The sequence below is a fragment of the Gasterosteus aculeatus genome, chromosome 15 (genome assembly GCF_964276395.1).
Source record: "Gasterosteus aculeatus chromosome 15, fGasAcu3.hap1.1, whole genome shotgun sequence".
In the NCBI taxonomy this organism is placed as follows: Eukaryota; Metazoa; Chordata; class Actinopteri; order Perciformes; family Gasterosteidae; genus Gasterosteus; species Gasterosteus aculeatus.
Window position 1 is genome coordinate 5,916,256 of NC_135703.1, and position 19,609 is coordinate 5,935,864.

General features: G+C 45.3%; 2 protein-coding genes across 6 annotated transcripts in view; one reads left to right on the forward strand and one right to left on the reverse strand.

Moving 5' to 3' along the window:
- The window catches only part of ttll5 (tubulin tyrosine ligase-like family, member 5), a 37,712-nt gene extending 20,542 nt beyond the window's left edge, over nt 1–17,170 (reverse strand). For 2 of the 3 annotated variants that reach the window (XR_013452803.1, XM_040199147.2), the window contains exons 1-19: nt 17,080–17,170; nt 16,540–16,659; nt 15,280–15,386; nt 15,099–15,181; nt 14,317–14,423; nt 13,951–14,081; nt 13,743–13,825; nt 12,264–12,333; nt 12,063–12,147; nt 11,091–11,192; nt 10,926–11,017; nt 10,596–10,703; nt 6,031–6,112; nt 5,658–5,719; nt 2,942–3,036; nt 1,516–1,614; nt 1,313–1,404; nt 944–1,006; nt 200–348 (exon numbers count right to left, since the gene is read on the reverse strand). Coding sequence is in view for 2 of the 3 variants with exons in the window: in XM_040199147.2 (XP_040055081.2) it covers nt 200–348; nt 944–1,006; nt 1,313–1,404; nt 1,516–1,614; nt 2,942–3,036; nt 5,658–5,719; nt 6,031–6,112; nt 10,596–10,703; nt 10,926–11,017; nt 11,091–11,192; nt 12,063–12,147; nt 12,264–12,333; nt 13,743–13,825; nt 13,951–14,081; nt 14,317–14,423; nt 15,099–15,181; nt 15,280–15,386; nt 16,540–16,586 (1,657 nt within the window). In the remaining variant the exon portion in view is untranslated. The remainder of the gene's footprint in view (nt 1–199; nt 349–943; nt 1,007–1,312; nt 1,405–1,515; nt 1,615–2,941; nt 3,037–5,657; nt 5,720–6,030; nt 6,113–10,595; nt 10,704–10,925; nt 11,018–11,090; nt 11,193–12,062; nt 12,148–12,263; nt 12,334–13,742; nt 13,826–13,950; nt 14,082–14,316; nt 14,424–15,098; nt 15,182–15,279; nt 15,387–16,539; nt 16,660–17,079) is intronic. The other variant, XM_040199149.2, reaches the window with a different exon arrangement.
- erg28 (ergosterol biosynthesis 28 homolog) lies at nt 16,549–19,501 on the forward strand. Of its 3 annotated transcripts, none has more exons than XM_078089859.1 (6): nt 16,549–16,644; nt 17,627–17,883; nt 17,985–18,150; nt 18,598–18,688; nt 18,772–18,890; nt 18,975–19,501. In XM_078089859.1, the coding sequence occupies exons 3-6, from the start codon at nt 18,018–18,020 to the stop codon at nt 19,061–19,063; spliced, it is 432 nt and encodes a 143-aa protein (XP_077945985.1). In that variant the 5' UTR covers nt 16,549–16,644; nt 17,627–17,883; nt 17,985–18,017; the 3' UTR covers nt 19,064–19,501. The 3 variants fall into 3 exon arrangements, with proteins under 3 accessions (XP_077945985.1, XP_077945984.1, XP_077945986.1); XM_078089858.1 differs by having other exon boundaries at nt 16,593–16,940; XM_078089860.1 differs by lacking the exon at nt 16,549–16,644 and having other exon boundaries at nt 17,746–17,883; nt 17,989–18,150.
- The last annotated feature ends 108 nt before the right edge of the window (nt 19,502–19,609 follow it).

The window sequence follows — 19,609 nt, forward strand, 5'->3', positions numbered from 1 at the left end:
AAAGGAAAGACACATGTCAATTGCATCACCGACATTTGGGATAAAATACACACGGAACCTCAAAAGTGAACTCATACAAAGTCATATTTGGCCAAACCTTACCATGACACAGGAGAATTATTTACAGGAAACAAAAATGCATTGGCGTGTGTTTTGGTCCCACTTGCACAAGTTGTTTCCTAAAGTGAGGGCGTCCTACCGGATTTCTTCTTGTCCGCAGCAGAGCGATCGGTCGGGTGGCGCTGTCTCCTCTTCCGTGAATCCAGGGACAGCAGCTTCCTCTCGTACTGGACATCGTGACATCCGTGGACGGCCTCCGCCCTCAGCTGCATATTCCCGCTGACATTCCTGGCAGAGCAAGACATGTCATCACAATAGCAACAACTATAAATGATATATATGCGCATCATCAACAATTACGAAGCAGAGCGACTGTGGTGAACTCGTAGTTTCTGAGAAAGAGTTGTTGTTGAGTAGCTCGTCTAGAAGCTGACAGGACAAACTATGAAAATGACAATCACAAAATAAACCAAGGTCACGTTGCAACAAACATATCTTTCATCTTGCAACCTGAAAAATATGAAAAAAAACTGGCTCAGTTTGTGGCCAAATCTCCAGAAAATACTGCAAAATAGTTGAAAGCGATAAAAACTGCTTCAACTATAAACCAATGCTGATTCAAATAACATAAATGCATGTTGGCTTATAACAACCAAATGTGGTTTTAAAAAAAATACAAAGTTTATCTATAATTGTCTTTCCCCTCTTGCCCCCAAAAGCCACATAGACATTGGGCGCGTGCTGGAAAAGTTGACTGTGCAACGTCTGTTCTGCTGCTCTTCTCACCTACCCAATCTGAACCAAACAAATATGGCACTTAGAATCCAACCGTTTCCACAGAGCGATGGAGAGACTAAATCCCAACCACAATGGAAAAGCTTACCTTCCATGGAAAAGTCTGTTTGCCAACATGTAGTTCATCGAAGTCTTAGACTCCAGATATCCACTGAGAAAGGAAGATAATGAGCAAGTTACAATGGTCATAAAGGCAGAAGCCCCAATGAGCCTCGGCCTCATTATTTGCAGCAAATGTGTTAAAAATTAGGCTTCTGTGATATAGCTGCTCTGGAAGAAGCCCCCCGTTGAATGCTCCAATAATTCACCCAGAATGCCGACCAATATGCTTTTGAAATTTCACTGCAGCTAAGGGAGCGATGGATCTCCACTCGTTTTAAGACAGCATCGATGACGAGTAAACTCATAGACGAGCATCCCTCTGGGATTACAGGTGTGTCTTCTTTGCTCAGCTCACCCGTAGCGCTCCCAAGTTTCTGCGGTGGGGAAGATCCTGACGAAGCCTCCCCGTCTCTCGTCCTCTTCCTTTATCCTCCGGAGCACTTTGATCTATGTCAGTGAAAGAATACAACAGTTACTGTGCTTTCAGGTCCCCGTTACGTGTTCGCACCAGCAAAATCCGGCACTTCATGTCAACCGCGAGCATTTCGGAGGCCTTACCTCTTCTGCTGTCAAGCTCAACGTGCTGTCTCCTTGTCCTTGTTTGTCGAGCTTGTCTTTCGACCCGTCTGCGTTACTAGCTGCAGCGGGCCTCTGGCGCTACAGGGGGAGAAGAGGGGGGACGAAATCAACTAATGCCGACCACTAGGGCCTAACACTACTACTACTACTACTACTACTGTGCTATCTTCTCCGAAATTAATTTTTCATCAATTCAAGCTTTTCAAAAAGGTTGTAAGAGTAGTCCCGCTTCTTACATTTTCTGTTACAGCTTCTGTAACTAACCTCTTTTCTTTTCTTCCTGTCACATGAATTGAGTGTTACACATGGGCCTCCCTGGCTACCAGGCTGTGACTGACAGGTCTGGCATGCAGGTTGGAACTTGGGCCCGGCGAAGGGGCACAACCCCACAGGATCACGCACAGAATTTATCATCTAAATAGCAGGGGGGATCATATTTAATTTGCCTGACCCAGCTGTGGTGGGAGGGGGGGGGGTACAAAGGCAGCCAAAAAGTGACATGGCCTAATCCTTAAAAAAAGAAATCTGTTGCTCCTAATCAGAGCGAAGGGCCCCAGAGTTGGGCAAGCCTCTGTGATTTAGTGTCGGGCTTGCTTTAGCGATGTCTGAGTAACTCGGTCCATCAGAGTCTGCGAGTTTTGGGCCAAGTGTTGCATTGCAGCACTTAAACCACTTGCCTACTTAAGGCCACGTTGCTAATGTAATGAGAATTCTGTTCAATGCAGCATTAGCAATCGATCAGACTGTCCGTCGCTATGAGAAATAGTGAAGCCACATAATCAAATAAGGAAAAAGCAGTAAGCAATTTCTTACCGGTAACGTTGCAGGCATCATGGAATTGCAAAGGCAAAAGAGGAGAAAAAATGATGTCTGAGTCTGAATAAAACTCACTACTTTGCTGTGTGCAGTGACTGGTTTCCAAGAGGCATTGGGTGAAGACATTGAGTTGTGTGTTTGAGCATCAGCATCACTGTTTAATCTTATGAAAGCCCCATAGAGACAGCAGAAATCTGTCTGATTTAGTAATCTCTCTGCTGCAGATCCTGCGCCAAAACTGGGTGCAGTAGTCGAGGGGAAAGCAGCCAAGTGTGTTGTGGCATCATTAGGCCACAAGGCCTGGAGAGAGCATTAGTCACTTGATTAGAAATGATAAAACAAAGAGCCACAGAGAGTAGCTTTTACAAACGGACGTCGATCAAACAGCGTAGCAGTTGTTTTGCATTACAGTGAATTTCCCATTAGGGTGGAAGAAGAGCTTGATGATAGTGGCAGGAATGTACTGTAAGCAACACGCAGATGAAGACAAGCATGGGAATGTTTCACAAGGAAGGGTGAATGAGTCCAACACTTGGCTCATCGCTTTGCTGTGTGTGTGTGTGTGTGTGTGTGTGTGTGAGTCCAGTACCTGCGTCCTTTGGGCTGCTGGGTGCTTGAGGCTGGGGTCCAGGGGGACTCGGTCAGACCGTGGTGGTCTCAATAGGGGGTCGTGACACACAAAGCCTGCGGGGACACAGTAGAGCCACAAGGGGCTTTATCAATGACATCAGATCTTAAACATGTTACTCATTCCCTTGAACTTCACGTATTGCATCAGATCTTGAATGTTAGTGCAAGAAGACCAAAGTACAGCACGGGAAACCAAGACATTAAATTACATTAAAATCAAATATATCTTTAACAATATCCATCTCGGTCAGAGACGCATGCTTTGATATACTGACAAACCGCAGTCCCCTGATGTGAACCAATGACCACACACAGAATTGCCTGATGGTTTGTGAAATACGCTGATTTACTTTCTTCCCCAGAGTTATATGAGAGGATTGATGTCACTCTCACATCGGTATGTTGAATTTAAAGCTACAGCCACCATCTGGTTAGCTTAGTTTAGCACAAAGGCAGCTCGGCTGTCTTTGTCCAGAGGTAACAGAAGCTGCCTCCCAGACACTTTGCACTTTATCATGTAATAACTTGTTTGATTGGTACTTAGAAATACTAAAGTAGAAAACCAATTCAAACGATTTACGGAAATTACGACACGAAATTACATGTCAGACTATTTCTTGTCTCAGAGCAGTTGCCAGGAAACCACATCGAAAACAGTTAGTTCCCCTCATAATTAGACTTTGATTTGCTGCTATTCAGTGTATTTTTGGTATTTTCTCACTGTCGGACAGAACCAGGCTGGCTGTGTCCCCCTTGTTATCAGACCTTTTCTTAGGCTATGCTAACCGAGTGTTGGCTAGACAGGCGGGAGACAGGTACCGATCACGCCAGCTGACTCTCTGCCAGAGGGAAAATAGACAAACTGCTCCTTTAACTTTTTACTCCTGGGCAAACGACATGCTTTTCTAATGGTGACACCGGTTAGGATATACAGAGCTCAAGACATTTCAATGCTAGTGGCGGTCCATACGGGTCGGGGTGATTCCTTTTTCCCACAACGACGTTCCCACCCACTCAGTAAGATTTAAATCCATGAGCTGGTGTTTACTAATTCCCACGCTCCCTCAAGGCTAACCAGAGGTAAACATCAAATGTTAAAGAATTATGTTTATGTTGCATCCTGCAATCACGGTGGAGTGAATTGAGTCCATTGACAGCTTGGAGCTTGAGGCTATTTGTTCTACCTCAAGCCGCCAGGTAAGAATCAGGCCTCTGCGCTTTCCTAAACACAGCAATTATTACAAACATCGGCGACACTGACAGCTCCACACAGGCGGAAAATGAATGCTAATGGAATGCTGTCATTATTTACAGGTCTGGGATGCGGCCCAAGTGTTATCATCCAACAGCGCCTTAGTTTGTTTGGTACATAATAGATGGGCTATGTTTTACATGCCACTGCTCACCCCCCCTCCCCCCGATCTCCCCCCGACCCGCGGTAGCATCTCAGTCCAAAGATAACTGGCAATTTATGATTCTGCTCTTTCATTTAATGAGCGAGAGGGGAGGGTTTCCAGCCACAGCGTGGACGAGGCTGAGATACACGCGCTCTCACACGGACACACATTAGCTATTAAACGTCCTCAGGAGACCACAGGCAGATTTAATGGTTCAGTGCCAGTTCAGATGTATACCTGGAAATCACTGTGCTCCAATCGTCCCATGATTGCTAGTAAGGATACATAACAAGGATGAAGTGTATCAATCAAGCGATGTGAAAGCTGTGTAGTTGTAGCAAACTTCTGTATGCACTCATGGTGTTATTTTCATGTTGATTTGATCTTACATGTTAAAATATATTTTAAGCTGTTCTTCTGCATGAGCATTTAATAAGTAGGGAGGATACATAACAGAAACATTCCCTACTACAAACAATGCTGTGTAAACAGCATTTATCTCTGCAATGGGCCAGGCTTTTTTTTTTTTTTTGTATCGCCATGTGAAAAATTGCTTTAGTTTGACACGTCAGGTCTAGTTTCTCATGAAAGCTTAATGTCTCCAAAACAACGACGGCCTTTGTGGAGAGTTTTGTCCGCGAGTCATTCGATGTTAATTAATGTCTGCGGTTTCTTCTCTCAACAGTGGAGCTTTACAGTTATTATTGGCAGTTTAGACAAATTCAAACGAGTGGAATGAACAAAAACAATGAGCTTTAAACAATAGTTAACCGTCTCCACTGAAACATGACGGTTACAAGTGAGGCCGCTTTCATTCGGTTGGCAAAGAAAATCCTGCATAATTACAACGCTGTTCATTTTATTTCAGCTTTTCCAAACTGAACATCTTCATCCCGATTACATCATATTGCAATGATTAATAAATAATTGTCCTTCAAGTAAAATAACTACTTGTGTTTTTAACTATTCAAATCCACGTTACTCATTTTATTATTTAGTAATGTCGGTTACTGAAATATAGTATATTTACTATTATTTCAAATGCAATCATGTAGTTCAAACATGGAATACATTTGATGCGTCCACCCAAGAATTATCCAACTCTTTCAACTACGTGGGGGTCAATAATATATCTTGTAAGAGATTCACTAATTCTAAAGGGTTCTAGTTGTTTGGTGAACTTTGTTAATTGTAAGCAGAGAATTCACATGAACTCAATATGCAGTGCAATCACCCACATGCAAGTTGTGTATAGTCATTGTTTCAGCATGCACTCACCCACGAGTGAAAACATGTCTGCAATCATGCTGGCCTTTATCTTCAGATCCAAGGGCGCATCACTGTAAACGAGTAGATTTATTTTTAAAAAGGTAACAAAAACAAAAAAAATCAAAACACATAGATGGAGTTAAGAAAATGCAGATCTATTATATGACCTTAACTGACTGCTACGCCGACTTAACATTTATCTTTTAGTACTTTTGGCCCGAGGGTCGAGGGTGTGCTTTCACAGGGTGTGAATGTCGTCTCCTCCAGTGTGGCAAAGTACTGACGTGCTCTTGGTTGGTGTGGTGAAATAAATGGTTTCAGAGACATTCCTCCGCAAAACCCCAAAAGCAAAGAATAGAATTATTGAGACAGTGTCACTCACCAGGCCAGGGAGGGAGAAAGGTTCACCTCTAACAACCAGGGTTTCAGGTCGGAGTCAATGAGCACGTCAAAACCATACAGCTCTACAGAGGGAAACACAAAATGAACCTCTGAGGTCTGATCACTGAAATCAAAGGATCAAAAACCCATTGTGGCTTTGAACATTTAAAAACGGTCAATCATTTTCTTATGACTGGTAAGGTTAAGCAGTCTACATGTTGTCACCACATATTAACCAGTAGGAGGGCACACTTAAGGGTACCAGAAAAAGCTTTCGCCCTGGTGACACAATAAAAGATGTGGTGAGAAAGTTTCGTGACAAATTTTTCATCCATTTTATTCTACTCTATTCAATTTTCCCTCTTGTTTCACTGACTGATATATATATATATATATATATATATATATATATATGCATGGCTCACAGAGGCAGAGCTGGCCTGTGAAAAAGCCCCACACTGCTCTGGGGAGTGTCACCGCGCGAGCCAACGACCCGCCGGCCCAAGCAGCAGCGTGCAGAAAAACCACAACATTTTACAGGCGTAGCGGCAAAACTCAACCATGGAGCCAGGGGAAAAATCATGGTAATGGCACTTAAAAGAATAGAGTGGGCCGAGTAGCGGCCATAACCACCACTGTTTGTCAGGTCAGTGCCGGTGGCAGCGAGAAAGGGGCGATGTTGTTCCGCTATGCAATTCTAGTCTAACAAGGCCAGTTAAAAGGATTTATGTATGCATTATTTACTGTCGATATCTGTGAAACAAATTGTCACCCGCGTGATAATGCCTCGTAAATATGAAGTAGTTTGCTTGAAAATGCATAAATATATATATATATATGTATATTTGGTCTTTATATATTTGGAGCATGGATTTCAAACTGAAGACACTAGGGAAATGCATTATGGGACATTTACGATCCAGGATTTTTCCACATTTGACCATTCTCTACCGCCCTTTTTATCATCATCTGTCTCCTGTGAGTCCCCTAAGTTTATTAAAAAGTAATAATAAATCGCTCCTTAAAACATTGATTTGATGTTTTTTTAGTCCCAACTCATCTTTCAACATCTGCATTGAGACAAGTTGGCAAAAAGGCGTATTGGATTCCGTCCTTGGGGCTACATTACATGAGCCAGGGGATCGAGATCTGGTAGCTTCATGAGGTCCAAATTGGTGTAGCTGCAAACTGCATTTTCATGATGGAACTGAACGAGGTTTGCCGAACGCCACTGAGCCAAGAGCAGCAACCGAAGCCGACGCCGCCATCTTTAACGTCTTTAACTCCCGAGGACGGACGGGACCCCCTCGAGCAGCGAGCGGAGCACCGAGATCTCATTTTCCACTCGTGGGTTCATGCCGTTCTAGCCGCTTAGCGCGCGCATAAAGCATTAGGCATTAGTTCCCAGGGAACAGAGAGCGCTGGAATAAAACGGGTTGGAGACGTGTCGTGCCTCACTCGTGGCACCACAACAACGGAGGAAAACTGGGGGGGGTGGAGGGGGTGGTGTTACACCGCCTCACCAGCCCTCCGACAGGCAGGCTCCATGTGCCGCTCGTTTTCCCGCCCAATTAGGAGCAGACACCGCTTCTGCCCCGCGAGCCTGCCATGCCGCCCACTGCTAGACACGTTTATCTTTGGCCCGACCGCTGCTAGGCTGGGGTGGGTTGGGGTGGGGGGGGCAGGGGGGGTGGTGCTGGTAAGTGTGCCCGCAAGAACCACAACAGGCATCACAGACAAGGAGAGCGGAGGCGGCGAACATCCACATCACACCCATCAAAGAGGGAGGATGAGAGCAAACGTGACAGAGCAAAGGGATGATGAAGAGCTTTTTTTACATGTTATTGGATGGGCGCTGCTGGAAACTTCACCACACCAGAGACAGACGCCCAAAGACAATAATCCCCCCCACCCGCCCCCCACCCACGGCCATGCAGCCGGTTGGCCCACAACAACGGCAACGTGGAGACATTTTCGTCTGGTGTGTGTTTTATTCGTTGGCGAGGACTATCGGTTTACTCTCGCAATCATATCGCAGGGGAATTAAGTGTCGTTCCAGGGAGCAGGTTGGAGCCACAAACACGGAGGGAGGGGGGAGTGGGGGGGGCTGAGAGGACACTCTGTGGCCTTACGGTGATGAATTATACAGCAGAGACAACGCTGTCAACGCTGCTCAAGTGTGGGAGCATGTGACAGATGTAAAGCAGGGAGAGTGGCCCACAGACGGCGGCGTTCGGTGGAACACAGGACCAGCAAGTGGAATGTTCTGCGTGTAATAAAATAGGCCTTTGGCTTGGCTAATCAGATCTCAGTCAAAACATCTCGTAATCAGCATCCCTCAGCAGAAAGGCTGTCCATTAATCACACGGCAGTGGTGAGCAGCCGCATGGGTGGCATTTTCTCCCCCCTCCTCCCTCCCCCCTCTCCTCCCAACCCCACCCACGCACACACACTCCCTTCTCACCAGCGTAAAATGAAGAATCCTTTGTTTTTGTTTCTTCCCCACATGAGACATTACGGAGCTATAAAGTTTTGTTGCCGTGTGCCCGTTTAGATACGGATATGCAATTGGCGCAATGGGAAAAAATCCCATTGGAAAGCCATAAACTTAATATTAAAGCCATTAATAGACAGTAAAATGGCGGGGAACAATTTGCGGTAAATTAAGATTGTAATGTGCTTTACGGCCTCGCAAGGCTCTTTTCCAGTCAAGCAAAAGACCGTAATAAAACTCAAAACAATGGCTCGCCTCTATCGGCACACTTTAACCGTTTTACCTACAATTACAGGCAGCTGTCGAGGCGCTGAGTGAATGCTGAGTGTATTCTAGGTTGCAGGAGGACTGGGAAAGTAGTGGGGATACGTGCAGCTCCAGGAAGGGTGCTGAGGCTGAACCCGACTCCTCGGCGGTTTGGGTGGGTTTTTGTTTAAAAGACAAAAAACAAGCCGGCCGAGATGCTCGACTGAACTCCCTGCAGCTTATGCAGACCTGTGTATTTGTAAAACGCGTGCTTCACACCGGTTGCTGCATGCCTCTACAATAATACTGCGGGCGCACACACGCACACGTGCAACATGACCACACTGGGAGAAACAGATGAACAGAGGGAAGATGAGGGTGGTCCTCTGGAACCGTCAGTGTCTGTTTTTGGAAACTTAATCCTCCAGACAGAACTATGAGTGCTGTAATTAACTTGCTTGGGGCCATCTGAAGACAACAAAAGTACACGCAACTCAATAGTAAAGTGATAGAGTTGAAGTAGTAATGGACATGCTCACAGTGTATCATATGTCTGAGGGAAAAGTGTGGAACCTAATTGTCTCTTCACAATGTCCTGCACAAAGGATGCGTGCTCTCATTCGTAAGCTTATTACTAAAACATTCCATAAAGCATTTTTGCAATTGGGAGAAGGGAATGTGTATAAACAAATAACCCAGGTCTACCTGGACGGGTGAACGGATATAAAAGTAAGACCAAACTTGTTTTTTCCATTCCACCAGCTATGTGCCATCTGGTTGTTTCTTCATGTCTAACACATGTGTGTGAGAGCCAGGTGGGGGCACGGTGAGCCACATTCCCCCCCCGTAAACACCTGCGTGGTCAACATTCACACCCCGGACTAATGTGGTTATCCGACCTAGCAGTTATGCTCCGAGTGCAGATAGCATCTTTATGCAGGCGGCCGCCTGATGTGATGTGAGTCCACGCCGCCGCGCCCCCATACAGCCCCAACAACCACCAGGCCGCGGGGGCTATTATGTCTACAGAAGCCTGTCAAAACTGCAAATTCTCCTATTTTTCCTAACATCTGAGAGGTGAAAGAGAGTGTGAGCAGCAGAGGGAGAATCATAAACAAACAGAAACAGCGAGGCGAAGAGGAAAAAGAGACAGCGGTGTTGAGGGAGGCTTGGCCAACGCAGCTCGCCCTCAAACCCCAAATCTCAGAGAGACCGCCAGAGAGAGCGCAGACAATTAGGGCCAACACTAACACGGGTAATGGCTCCGAAATGGAGTTCACACGAGCCCAGCGCTAGGCATGAGCGGCCAAGAAAACAGTCAGCCGAAATCAGGCAGACCTGAATCGCAACGGGGAGGAGGCAGCGAATTCCTGCCTCAGACCGTCAACCCTCCGCGACGCGGCAGCCGGTCGGAGGGCAGCAGCGGGCCGGAAGGGCGACAGCGTAGAAATACTACAGAGGAGCCGCCGGACAATGAAGGTTAAACTGAAAGGGAACGTGCCAGGTGGGGTAGTGTGTGTGTGTGTGTGTTGGACTTGAACACTACATGACATCATCACACCTGCCCATCAGAACTCCAACTAATCGTTCTCACCTAATCGTACCAGGAACAGCCTACAGGACCAATTTGGGGTTGAGTGTCTTTGCCAAGGACACATTGTCACATAATAGCTGGCAGAGCTGGGATGGAACGGTCAAACCCGGCCCTGTTCTACAGTTGCCCCCCTCCCCCCATCAGTGCAGATTTAGGTTCAACTTTGGCAGACTAGATTGCTTTTTGTTTCGTTGAGGTCAAACGCATGTGAAGAAGAAATTGAAATGATTACCAAAGCAGTTGGTTTTGTGGGGAACGTACGTCCTGCAGGCGTTGGCTATCTGCAGCTCAGCACTCAGTACCGATTTAATGACCAGGTCCTCCACCTGTCGCATCAGCACTGGAATACACAGAAAGGAAGAGATGACTTCCTCGCACAGGATTCTTATGTTGTGTCTTAATCTTTTTTTTTACATGATTCTAAAGGAGAAAAAACAAGCAGCAGGTCAGAGTGCATTCTTTTTAGTATTATTTATTTAGTAACAGTTTCGCATGGATGCATAAACAAAAAAGGGACAGACGTAAGGGGCGAGCAAGGGAATGAAATAAAGGTTTGACTCACATGTGGTGTCCTTCCCCTCCTGCTTCAAATACCTCAGCACTGCACTCATACTCCACTTGTTCCCATAATCCTCAACTTCAGGGTCATCGCAACTGAAAGGAAGCGAACGCACTTCAAACGCCGTTTCCCAACAAAAGGATGAGACCATCCAGCGACGACAGTTACCTGACATAATCGCTGCTCTTTTTGTTCACGCTGTAGTTGGTGAGGTGCATGAACGTGTTCTTGATGTTCTTTGAAGTCTGGTCATACTTCACGGTGGCAAATCTGCAGACAAACAGGCATTTATTTGTGCAAGAAAGAAGAAGCAGAAGATGAAAAAAAGATTCTGTCATCCAACAATTTCACATCACATAAGGCTGACACTGCACTGAATGAAGGGAGGCAGGGGTGTGTGAGGGGGTTGGGGGGGGAGCACTTTGGATAGAGATTAGCTTCTGGCAGTGTTTGGGAGGAGTGGATGCCACATGTGCAGTACTGAGAATTCCTTGGCACGCAGAGCGTACCTGAATACCAACACAAGCCGGTGGAATGTCAAGAGATAAAAGCAACGTTCAGGTTTGGGCCGTGATTCATTGACCACGGTTGATAATGAAGGCAGCAAGCAGGAGGCCGGCAGCGATCAGTTTGCAGCACGCAGCTCTATGGGGGGGGGGGGGGGGGGCGTAAACCGCCTCGCCTCTCCTCGCCTACCTGCGCTTGACAATAGCCTTATTTTCTTTTTTATAGAAGTCTCGCTGAAAATAAGTGCATCCAATAAAGACAGGTCGGTTACACAAAGATATCCCCTTTGGACATCGGCACAATCGGTCACTTTTTGATGAGCACGTTGCACAACTGGAACAATAGAGCGCTTTGTTGCACGGTCCCCTTGCGCGCTCCACAGCGGCTGGTGGGAGAAGTGAAGGCTGCCCTCTTCTGGACGTGGAAGGAGCAGCAGGCGGTGTCTGCCAAACACTTGACTTTAAACTCCTCACACTGTTTATATGTTTTGATCTATTTTCCTCAGAAATCAAACCTAGGAAAATAAACATCAACCAATATGGAGGCAACAGTTTTAAAGAAGAATATCGATTGTGCTGTCCAGTGTATTCGACCCCAAAGAGCTGTAATAACCCCCCCCCCCGCACTGCTCACCTGGCCAGGCCCTCCTCATACACGTAGACGAGGACCGGATCGTACGATGTTACTAACACGTACAACCGCACATCGAACTTGAACTCTGCAAAACAAAGCAAAAGAAAGGGGGGGGTAGGGGGGGTTAGTCATCCACGCTGGTTATTCACAACGCCGGACCGAAATCCTTACAAAGGAAGAAGTGGCGAGGAGGTGACTCACCGTCTATTAGTAGTGGGTTATTAATATAGCGAGACACCAAGATGTTCTCGTCCATTAAAATCTGATTCGGCTGCAGATGACAAACAGAAACCAATAAAAGACAATATGGTTAACACAACGTCACCTTGATGCGGTCGATACGGAGGGTCAATTTATTTAATTGACTCAACAACCAATCGTCTCTGTTATCTACCAAAGTGATGAAGTGTGACTCAAGAAACTTCATCTCCGTCTCTCAATAGAAAAGCGTGAGGAATATTTCTTTGGCAGACGTTTCACACGCCTCCATACTGTATATTCATTCACATACAGCGCCGGAATGCCGAATAGATGATGTGACTCTGCTGTAAACCATTAACATCAAAGAATCAACAAGAATAGCCGGAGACGGCAACGACGCTGTCCGTAGCGGGTCAACGATCCGAAACAGCCTATAAAAACACAATCCGGTGGTGGGAGATGGGTCATTTATGAGGTTGAAATGTGTTGCAGGTGGGGAAGTTGAGATGGGACGGAGAAGGGGAAGGATGCGGGGGAGGGTGGAGGGAGGGTGGGGGTAGCCTCAGCGCTGGCTACAGTTCAGAGAAAACCCGAACCAAAATAATGAACGTATTTCTTTCCTCTCTCCGAATATCACTCGGACATTCTTTCCACTGTTTCATAAAATGCCTGAGAAGGAGAAGGATTGTGCATGTGCTTTTTTCCGAGAGTGAGAACCTTGTTGAGCTCCTCCAAAAAGTCCGAGCCTTGGAAGAGTGTAACTTACTCCACACAGAGCTTATTAATGTCTGAAACTCTGGTCGATACTTATTTCAAAGACAGCTGTATCTGCACACCGCTCCACACACACACACAAATAACATCTGGACAGCTGACTTTTTCAGTTCACACAGTATTTCTCTAAAGTAAGGATGCTTATAGTTAACTCCCACAAGGTCTTACATTATTACCAATCTGTCTTCAAATTTTAAAATATTTGGTTAGCTTAGCTTTGCTTAAAGATGAGTTACCCTCTGAGTCCAGCCTGTGCTAACATAAGACAAACATCTGCTGGATGTAGCCTGAAAGTGATGCTACAGAGATGTGAGTGGTATCACTCTTCCCCCCCCCTAACCAGACAGTACATGAGCAAACCAACCCAGATGTCAAAGTATAGAATTCATCATTAGTCGTATAGTCAAAAGTCAAACTGCCTCTGAATTCACCTTCTCAATGTGAGGAATTACTGTTTTTTTCCGTTTTAAAACTAAGTAAACTGAATTTCAGTTGTTACAGAGTCTTATGCTCTGGGAAATGCTTTTTTTTCTCAACTTTTTGATGTTATGAAGAACCCAAAATAAGCAGAATAATGGATTATACAAGTGAAAAGTTACAGTCCTGATGTCATTTGGAGGATGCTAAAAGTCTCTCAAATAGTTGGAGGAGGACAATAAAATACTGTGTCATGAACGTCTGCATTAAAAGGTGATAATCACTCACATTGCTGACCAAGTAGATGCCTCGCCCTCTTGAAGATGCCACTGGTTTTATGATCCAGGGTCCTTTGTCCTTTGCAAAACAATCTGAGGTCGAAGCATGAAGGACGAGGAGAGATTCAAAGAGAAAACAAAACGTATTTAGTTTGGAATGGACATCTCATAAAGAGAGGTGCACTTGGACAAACAAGATCATGTGGGATGCTTCTTACTGCAGAATTCCTGGTACTCGGAGGGAAGCACAAAGGTCTGAGGAACAATGTGGAAGTTTTTGAAGCCGTGAGTCTGCTGCATCCGCTGGATGTTCTTATACAGACGGTCTTTGCGCGTCAATTCATACGACCTGTGAATGAGCAGGACCTTCTGGTTTTGAGAGCTTCGACACTGACAGAACACCGAATGCACGCACGTGTAACTGCGATGGATCGCCCCGCGCATCAGAGAGGCAGCGGCCCAAACCAAATGCGCTTTGCAGTGGAAGCCAACAAACACATCGCCTGAACTGACGGGCTTTGAATGGCTCAGTCACTGCTGATATTTATAACACGGCCAACACACTCACACAACTCTATTATTACCTTGGAAAGTGGTTGACCTTCTGAAAATCCTGAAGGCTGCGTAGTATGTAAGGCTTGAGGTGAGATCCTGTCCACATGAGGTTAAAGTCGTTGCTGTTCGGGTGAACCTGAAGAAAACAAAAAACAGACGAAACGATTGACCTCACTTGGCATGAGGAAGCAAATTATTTAGATTCAGTGTTATTACCTTATTACAGCAGTATTATATTCTAATGTGCATCACATATGACGGCTCACTTTAATTAAGTCTAACAAGCAGTAAGACACTACCAACGGACTACCTGGAGAAATACAGCCGGCTCTTCAGAAACGATCACAAAAAGGAAAGCCGGCTTTGTTTTGTTTTATTCCGATTCGTTAGGAAGCAGAATCCAAACGGCTGCTCGGAGTCCAGATGTTTGCAGTAAAAGCTTATTAAAGTTTTGGCTTGGCCGCGGCCGTGGTGGACCCTCTGCCTTTGATGATGGGTTCACGGAAGTCAAGAAGCATTGAAAAGAAATAAAATGGGAATTAATTGTAACTGTTTGGAAAGAGCAATAATGGGGATCGTGTGCCCTCGTGAAACAGGACGAATGCTTTTGAGGTCATTTTCTTACCACGGGGGCATTCCAGGGCTTTGACATTGGCGTTATTAGTCAATGGAATAAAAAAACAACCCCAACTATCTGCTATGCTACACAGCCGAGAGGTATATCACTATGTGCCGCAAAGACACACAGCTTTAGCTTTTGCAAAATATAGGTAAATCTTTTAAATGTGCATAATTTAGCACAGAACGTTACCTCGTGGAATCCATGATTGGTGAGTAGTCCTCGTACCAGGCGACTCTCTGTGCGGACAATCTTGAAGGCCATATTATAGCGCTCTACGGTAAACAACATTTTCATTTGAGCTTTCAAACTTTGAAATGATGAAATACTTTTCTCATACTCATGGGTGTAGCTTCAACAAAGTGTAGTGTACCTCCAGTGGAGCAGATGTTCACATCTTTTGCAACAGCAGCTTCAGGGAAAAACAAGAGAACTGGGATGGTCTTGCTGAGGCCACTCCAGGCCACGCAGGGATGGTCTCTAGTGCACAAAACAATTAGATGATGCACTCACAGCGAGAGTCAGGTTTTATACAAATCCTGGACCCACAGAACTGATCAGACAATCTAGAAGAAATACACAATGGAGAACTTCCCAAAAATGATATCATACAGATGTTTGTACTGTGGCACTACCGGAGAAGGTTGACCGACCTGTACGTGTAGTTTGACAATTACTTCTGTCGGGTTCAGGTCCAAACACTCTAGAAAAGCTGCATACTATCGACTACGACACAGTCTGATCACCGGGGACTAAAAATAGGATTAGGCAGTATGACTATATACTCCATCAGGCACGACCGGGCTTGTTTATGTGGAATATGTCTTTCCCCCTGCACACCATTACGCAATGTGCTTGTGCGTGCACTTACATATGTTTGTCTGCATGTGTGCCTCCTGTATTTGCTAATTACTAAACACTTGGTTGTACTTTTCATTATTTAAGGTTGCCTGTTGTCATAAAACCAATGAAATCAGAGCACAAGATTGAAATCAAATTTGCAGCCAATGCTTGTTTGGTAATAAGTACAAAGGTGTGCTGGAAATACTAAATAACTGTAACATAAAATCTAGTTTTATTGGTGTGGTGTTTGAGAAAACAGTTCTTTGAGCAATCTCATTTCTTTCTTTACTGTTACGGAAGCATCTAAATGCAGCTGCATCAATGGAAATAGCATCGGTCCCCTGGAGGTTAAAACCATCACACAAAGCAATCAGAACTATTTCAGGAAATGGGAATAAGACTAAAGGCGCAGTGGCTCTCAGTCTGCAATGGCTAAGTATAGCTTAAGAGGGAATTAGTCTGCAGGGACACAGCTAGCGTAGTCACAACTGTTGCTGCTGTGATCTTGAGCTCGACATTCTTGTCTCTCGTTTCAGGTTGTAATCTTTCATCAGTTGGTTTCATAAGAGGTTTTATGTTAAGCACAACCATTTTGCAAATACCTGCTATTACCAACTCTTATGCGACTCTGAGGTGTGCAACAAAAAAACCCTGTAGAGTTATTTTGTGGAGGAGGTATGGGGGGGTCTCTCATCTTCATCACAACAATCCTTTTTAATTCCTTCCTTAAAAGCTTCTACCTAAGTTGGGCGGTAACTATGACGACCACCAGTCACGAGCTGACACTTACTCGTCTTCCGACGAAGACTCGTCCTCGTCGCGGATCACCGCGGGCATCTTCACGGCGAAAGAGCACGAGCTGCCCGGTGGAATCCTCCCGGCATCGAGTGCCCAGGTGTTACCGCGGCGCCTGACGCGTACCAACGGCCAAAACAAACAAAATCAGCCGTTAACGAAAAGCTCTCAGGCGTTCAAATAAAGCGGGGCTCAGTCAATAACCGCGTTATAAGGGAGCGTGGGAAATGATAGAAGGTCGCGGGGTCTTTGCAGTCCTTTATGTTTAGCGATAACTGGGTTAGCTCGGGACTGCTAACGCGTTAGCTCGTGTGGGTAACGGTGGCGTAGTGGTCTTATGGTGATGTTATTGGGGACAGAAGCCGTTACGACGAGTTAAACCCAAACAGAGAGAAGGTAAGACGCGGACAAAGCCCCGTTAGCTAAGGTCGGACGTTGCTGTCATTTGGTAACGGGAATTGTGATGTTTGAGACCGCGTAAACAGACGTTTGTACGATGCCATGCGAGTAACCTTAAACGCCAACGTAAGCTTGCCTTTTCCTCTGAGGTGCTGCTTGCTGCCAGCTAGCTGGTGTCACCAGGGCCAGTTAATCATCGCGGGTAATCTTCCTGGTAACTACAACAACTGAGTAGCAACACAGCAAAGCGCATGCGCAGCCCGGCAAGATATGTATTTTCTCACCTGACTACGTGTTGCGTTGTACTGTAGGTTACTTCGATACTCGACGGTGGTACGTGGAATGTCAAAACAAACAAATAATCATGATAAAGTGTGTGGTTTTGTGTGTTTCAACGAGATTAAATGCAAAAAGGAAATGTCTTATTGTCAATGCACTTATTGCTTGAGGAGTATTTGTTACTAACTTGTTATTAACTAAGTGCAATACTGAAAAGGGTGAAACCATTTTTTTCCTTTACGAATATTATGGTAGTATTAACGTTATTTGGTTTTCGTTTAACCTACATGACAACTCAGCGTCTGACTTCCTCACGCATAACAGATTTAACGAAGACACAAGTCATCGCATAGTATGCTGTTGTCGAATATTTACTCTTTGTTTAACCACAGCCTATCACACAGTTTACAGGTGACCAAATTGTTAAGTTTCTACTGGTTGGATGAGAAGGTGGGCGGGTCCTCTAAACTCGTATGGGCCAATCATATGAATGGTACGACTGGATGGAGCCATTTCTTAAACGCTCGTATTGGTCATCCACCGAGTCCAAGATAAGACGATGAAAACATAACGCCGCTGGTTTGAATCCCACCTAAATGCTTCATATTCAAACCTTTCTCTGCGCATCATGTTCACATTGTAGTTTTGCAGCGGCCTCCAGGTAAATACACCCGGAACTCGTGTTATTTTTTTCGGGGGGGGGGGGGGGGGGTCTCGTTATCCTGCGATGTCACGTTACCTGTCGTTGAATATCTCTTGCAGACAGGTTTGACAGGTGCGTCTCGCGGACGGAACATGAGTCGCTTTCTGAACGTGCTGCGCAGCTGGTTGCTGATGGTGTCCATCATCGCGGTGGGAAACACCGTGCAGAGCTTCAGAGATCACGGCTTCCTGTCCGAGAAGCTCTACACGGGCGCGCCGCAGTTCGGTGAGCGATCCGAGCCGACAGCATTTTAAATATAGTCAGCTGCGAGTTATGACATTCAAGCTTTACACCTCCCTGTGACAATGGAAATGGAAATACTCACATACTATACCGTTTGGGTAAGATCCTATTTATGATCTTTAGTTGGAGTCGCACCAAACATCTGATGAATAAACGTTAAAGAATATCTTGTTGCAAAGTAACTAAACATATGTTGGCTACCGAATGGGACATTTCGCAGTTAAAGCGCTTAACAAGTTCTCTTCTTGGTGTAAAGGTGACACGGTGTCTAAATGATCCTGATCACGGCATCTTGTTCTTTTGAGTGCTGCAGTTACAGTAAAATCATTAATCTAAAATGTGTAAATGAAATTGATTTTAGGCAGAGTAGGATAAACAAAACGGTCCCTCATTCCGCAATATTTTTTGTTTACTTGTCATCCCCCTCAGTGAACGGTCTCCAAGCACGGACGTTTGGTATTTGGACGTTGCTGTCGTCGATCATCCGCTGCTCCTGTGCCATCGATATCCATAACAGAACGTAAGACGGGCCTCTCGAGTCCTGCGCCTGGTTTCTGTCTTCACCGTGTCTGTTCTTACCGTGTGTCGTACGGGCTCCCGCAGGCTGTATCACATCACCTTATGGACATTTGTGTTGGCGTTGGGCCACTTCCTGTCTGAGGCCTTCGTTTACAAAACGGCTCCTCTGACGATCGGGGTCATGGCACCTCTCATTGTGGCAGGTGAGCGTAGACTGCGGTGGGACATATTTATATGTTTTTTCTGTCTGTTCAAGTCTGTTCTAAAAGGTATTTGTGTGCTTCCAGGTTTCTCCATCATAGGAATGCTGATTGGATATCATTGTATCCCAGAGTCCCAGCAGGAGGTCGGGGCCCGACAGAAGAAGCGTAACTGAACCCGGACGATGACATCTTCTCGTGCTCTACATTTCACTTTCTACGTACACAACTTGGGTTTGACTGTATTTGATGTTTTTTTACACTTCAGAGAGCCATCTAAACATTTGATAGAAAGTCAGGTCATGCTGGAACCGTCAATATGTGCCGTTTTATGATGAATTTGTTCCGTAGGTGATCAGTACAGATGTTTCCTTTATCTGAACAGAGTTTAGATTTCTCGTAGGATGTTTTATTTCTCCTGCACATGTTGTCTTATACCTGATCTGCCAAAGAACGCGGGTGACTACACTGTACACGACTATGCTCTCAATTACAAAATCAACCTTTTTTTATTATTAACATGTTGTTCTTGTCGCTGGTTCTGTGCTGTGAAATATTTGCACGCCCTTTAATTTCATGCACAATTATTGTCCGATAAAATCTTTTAAAACTAATTTTTGGTATATTTGATGTTTTCTACTGAAGTTGCCAACAAAGGATGTATTCATTATTGTTGTTGTCGTTATAGATTTTAGACCTTGATTTGGCTGAAAGAATTCAAA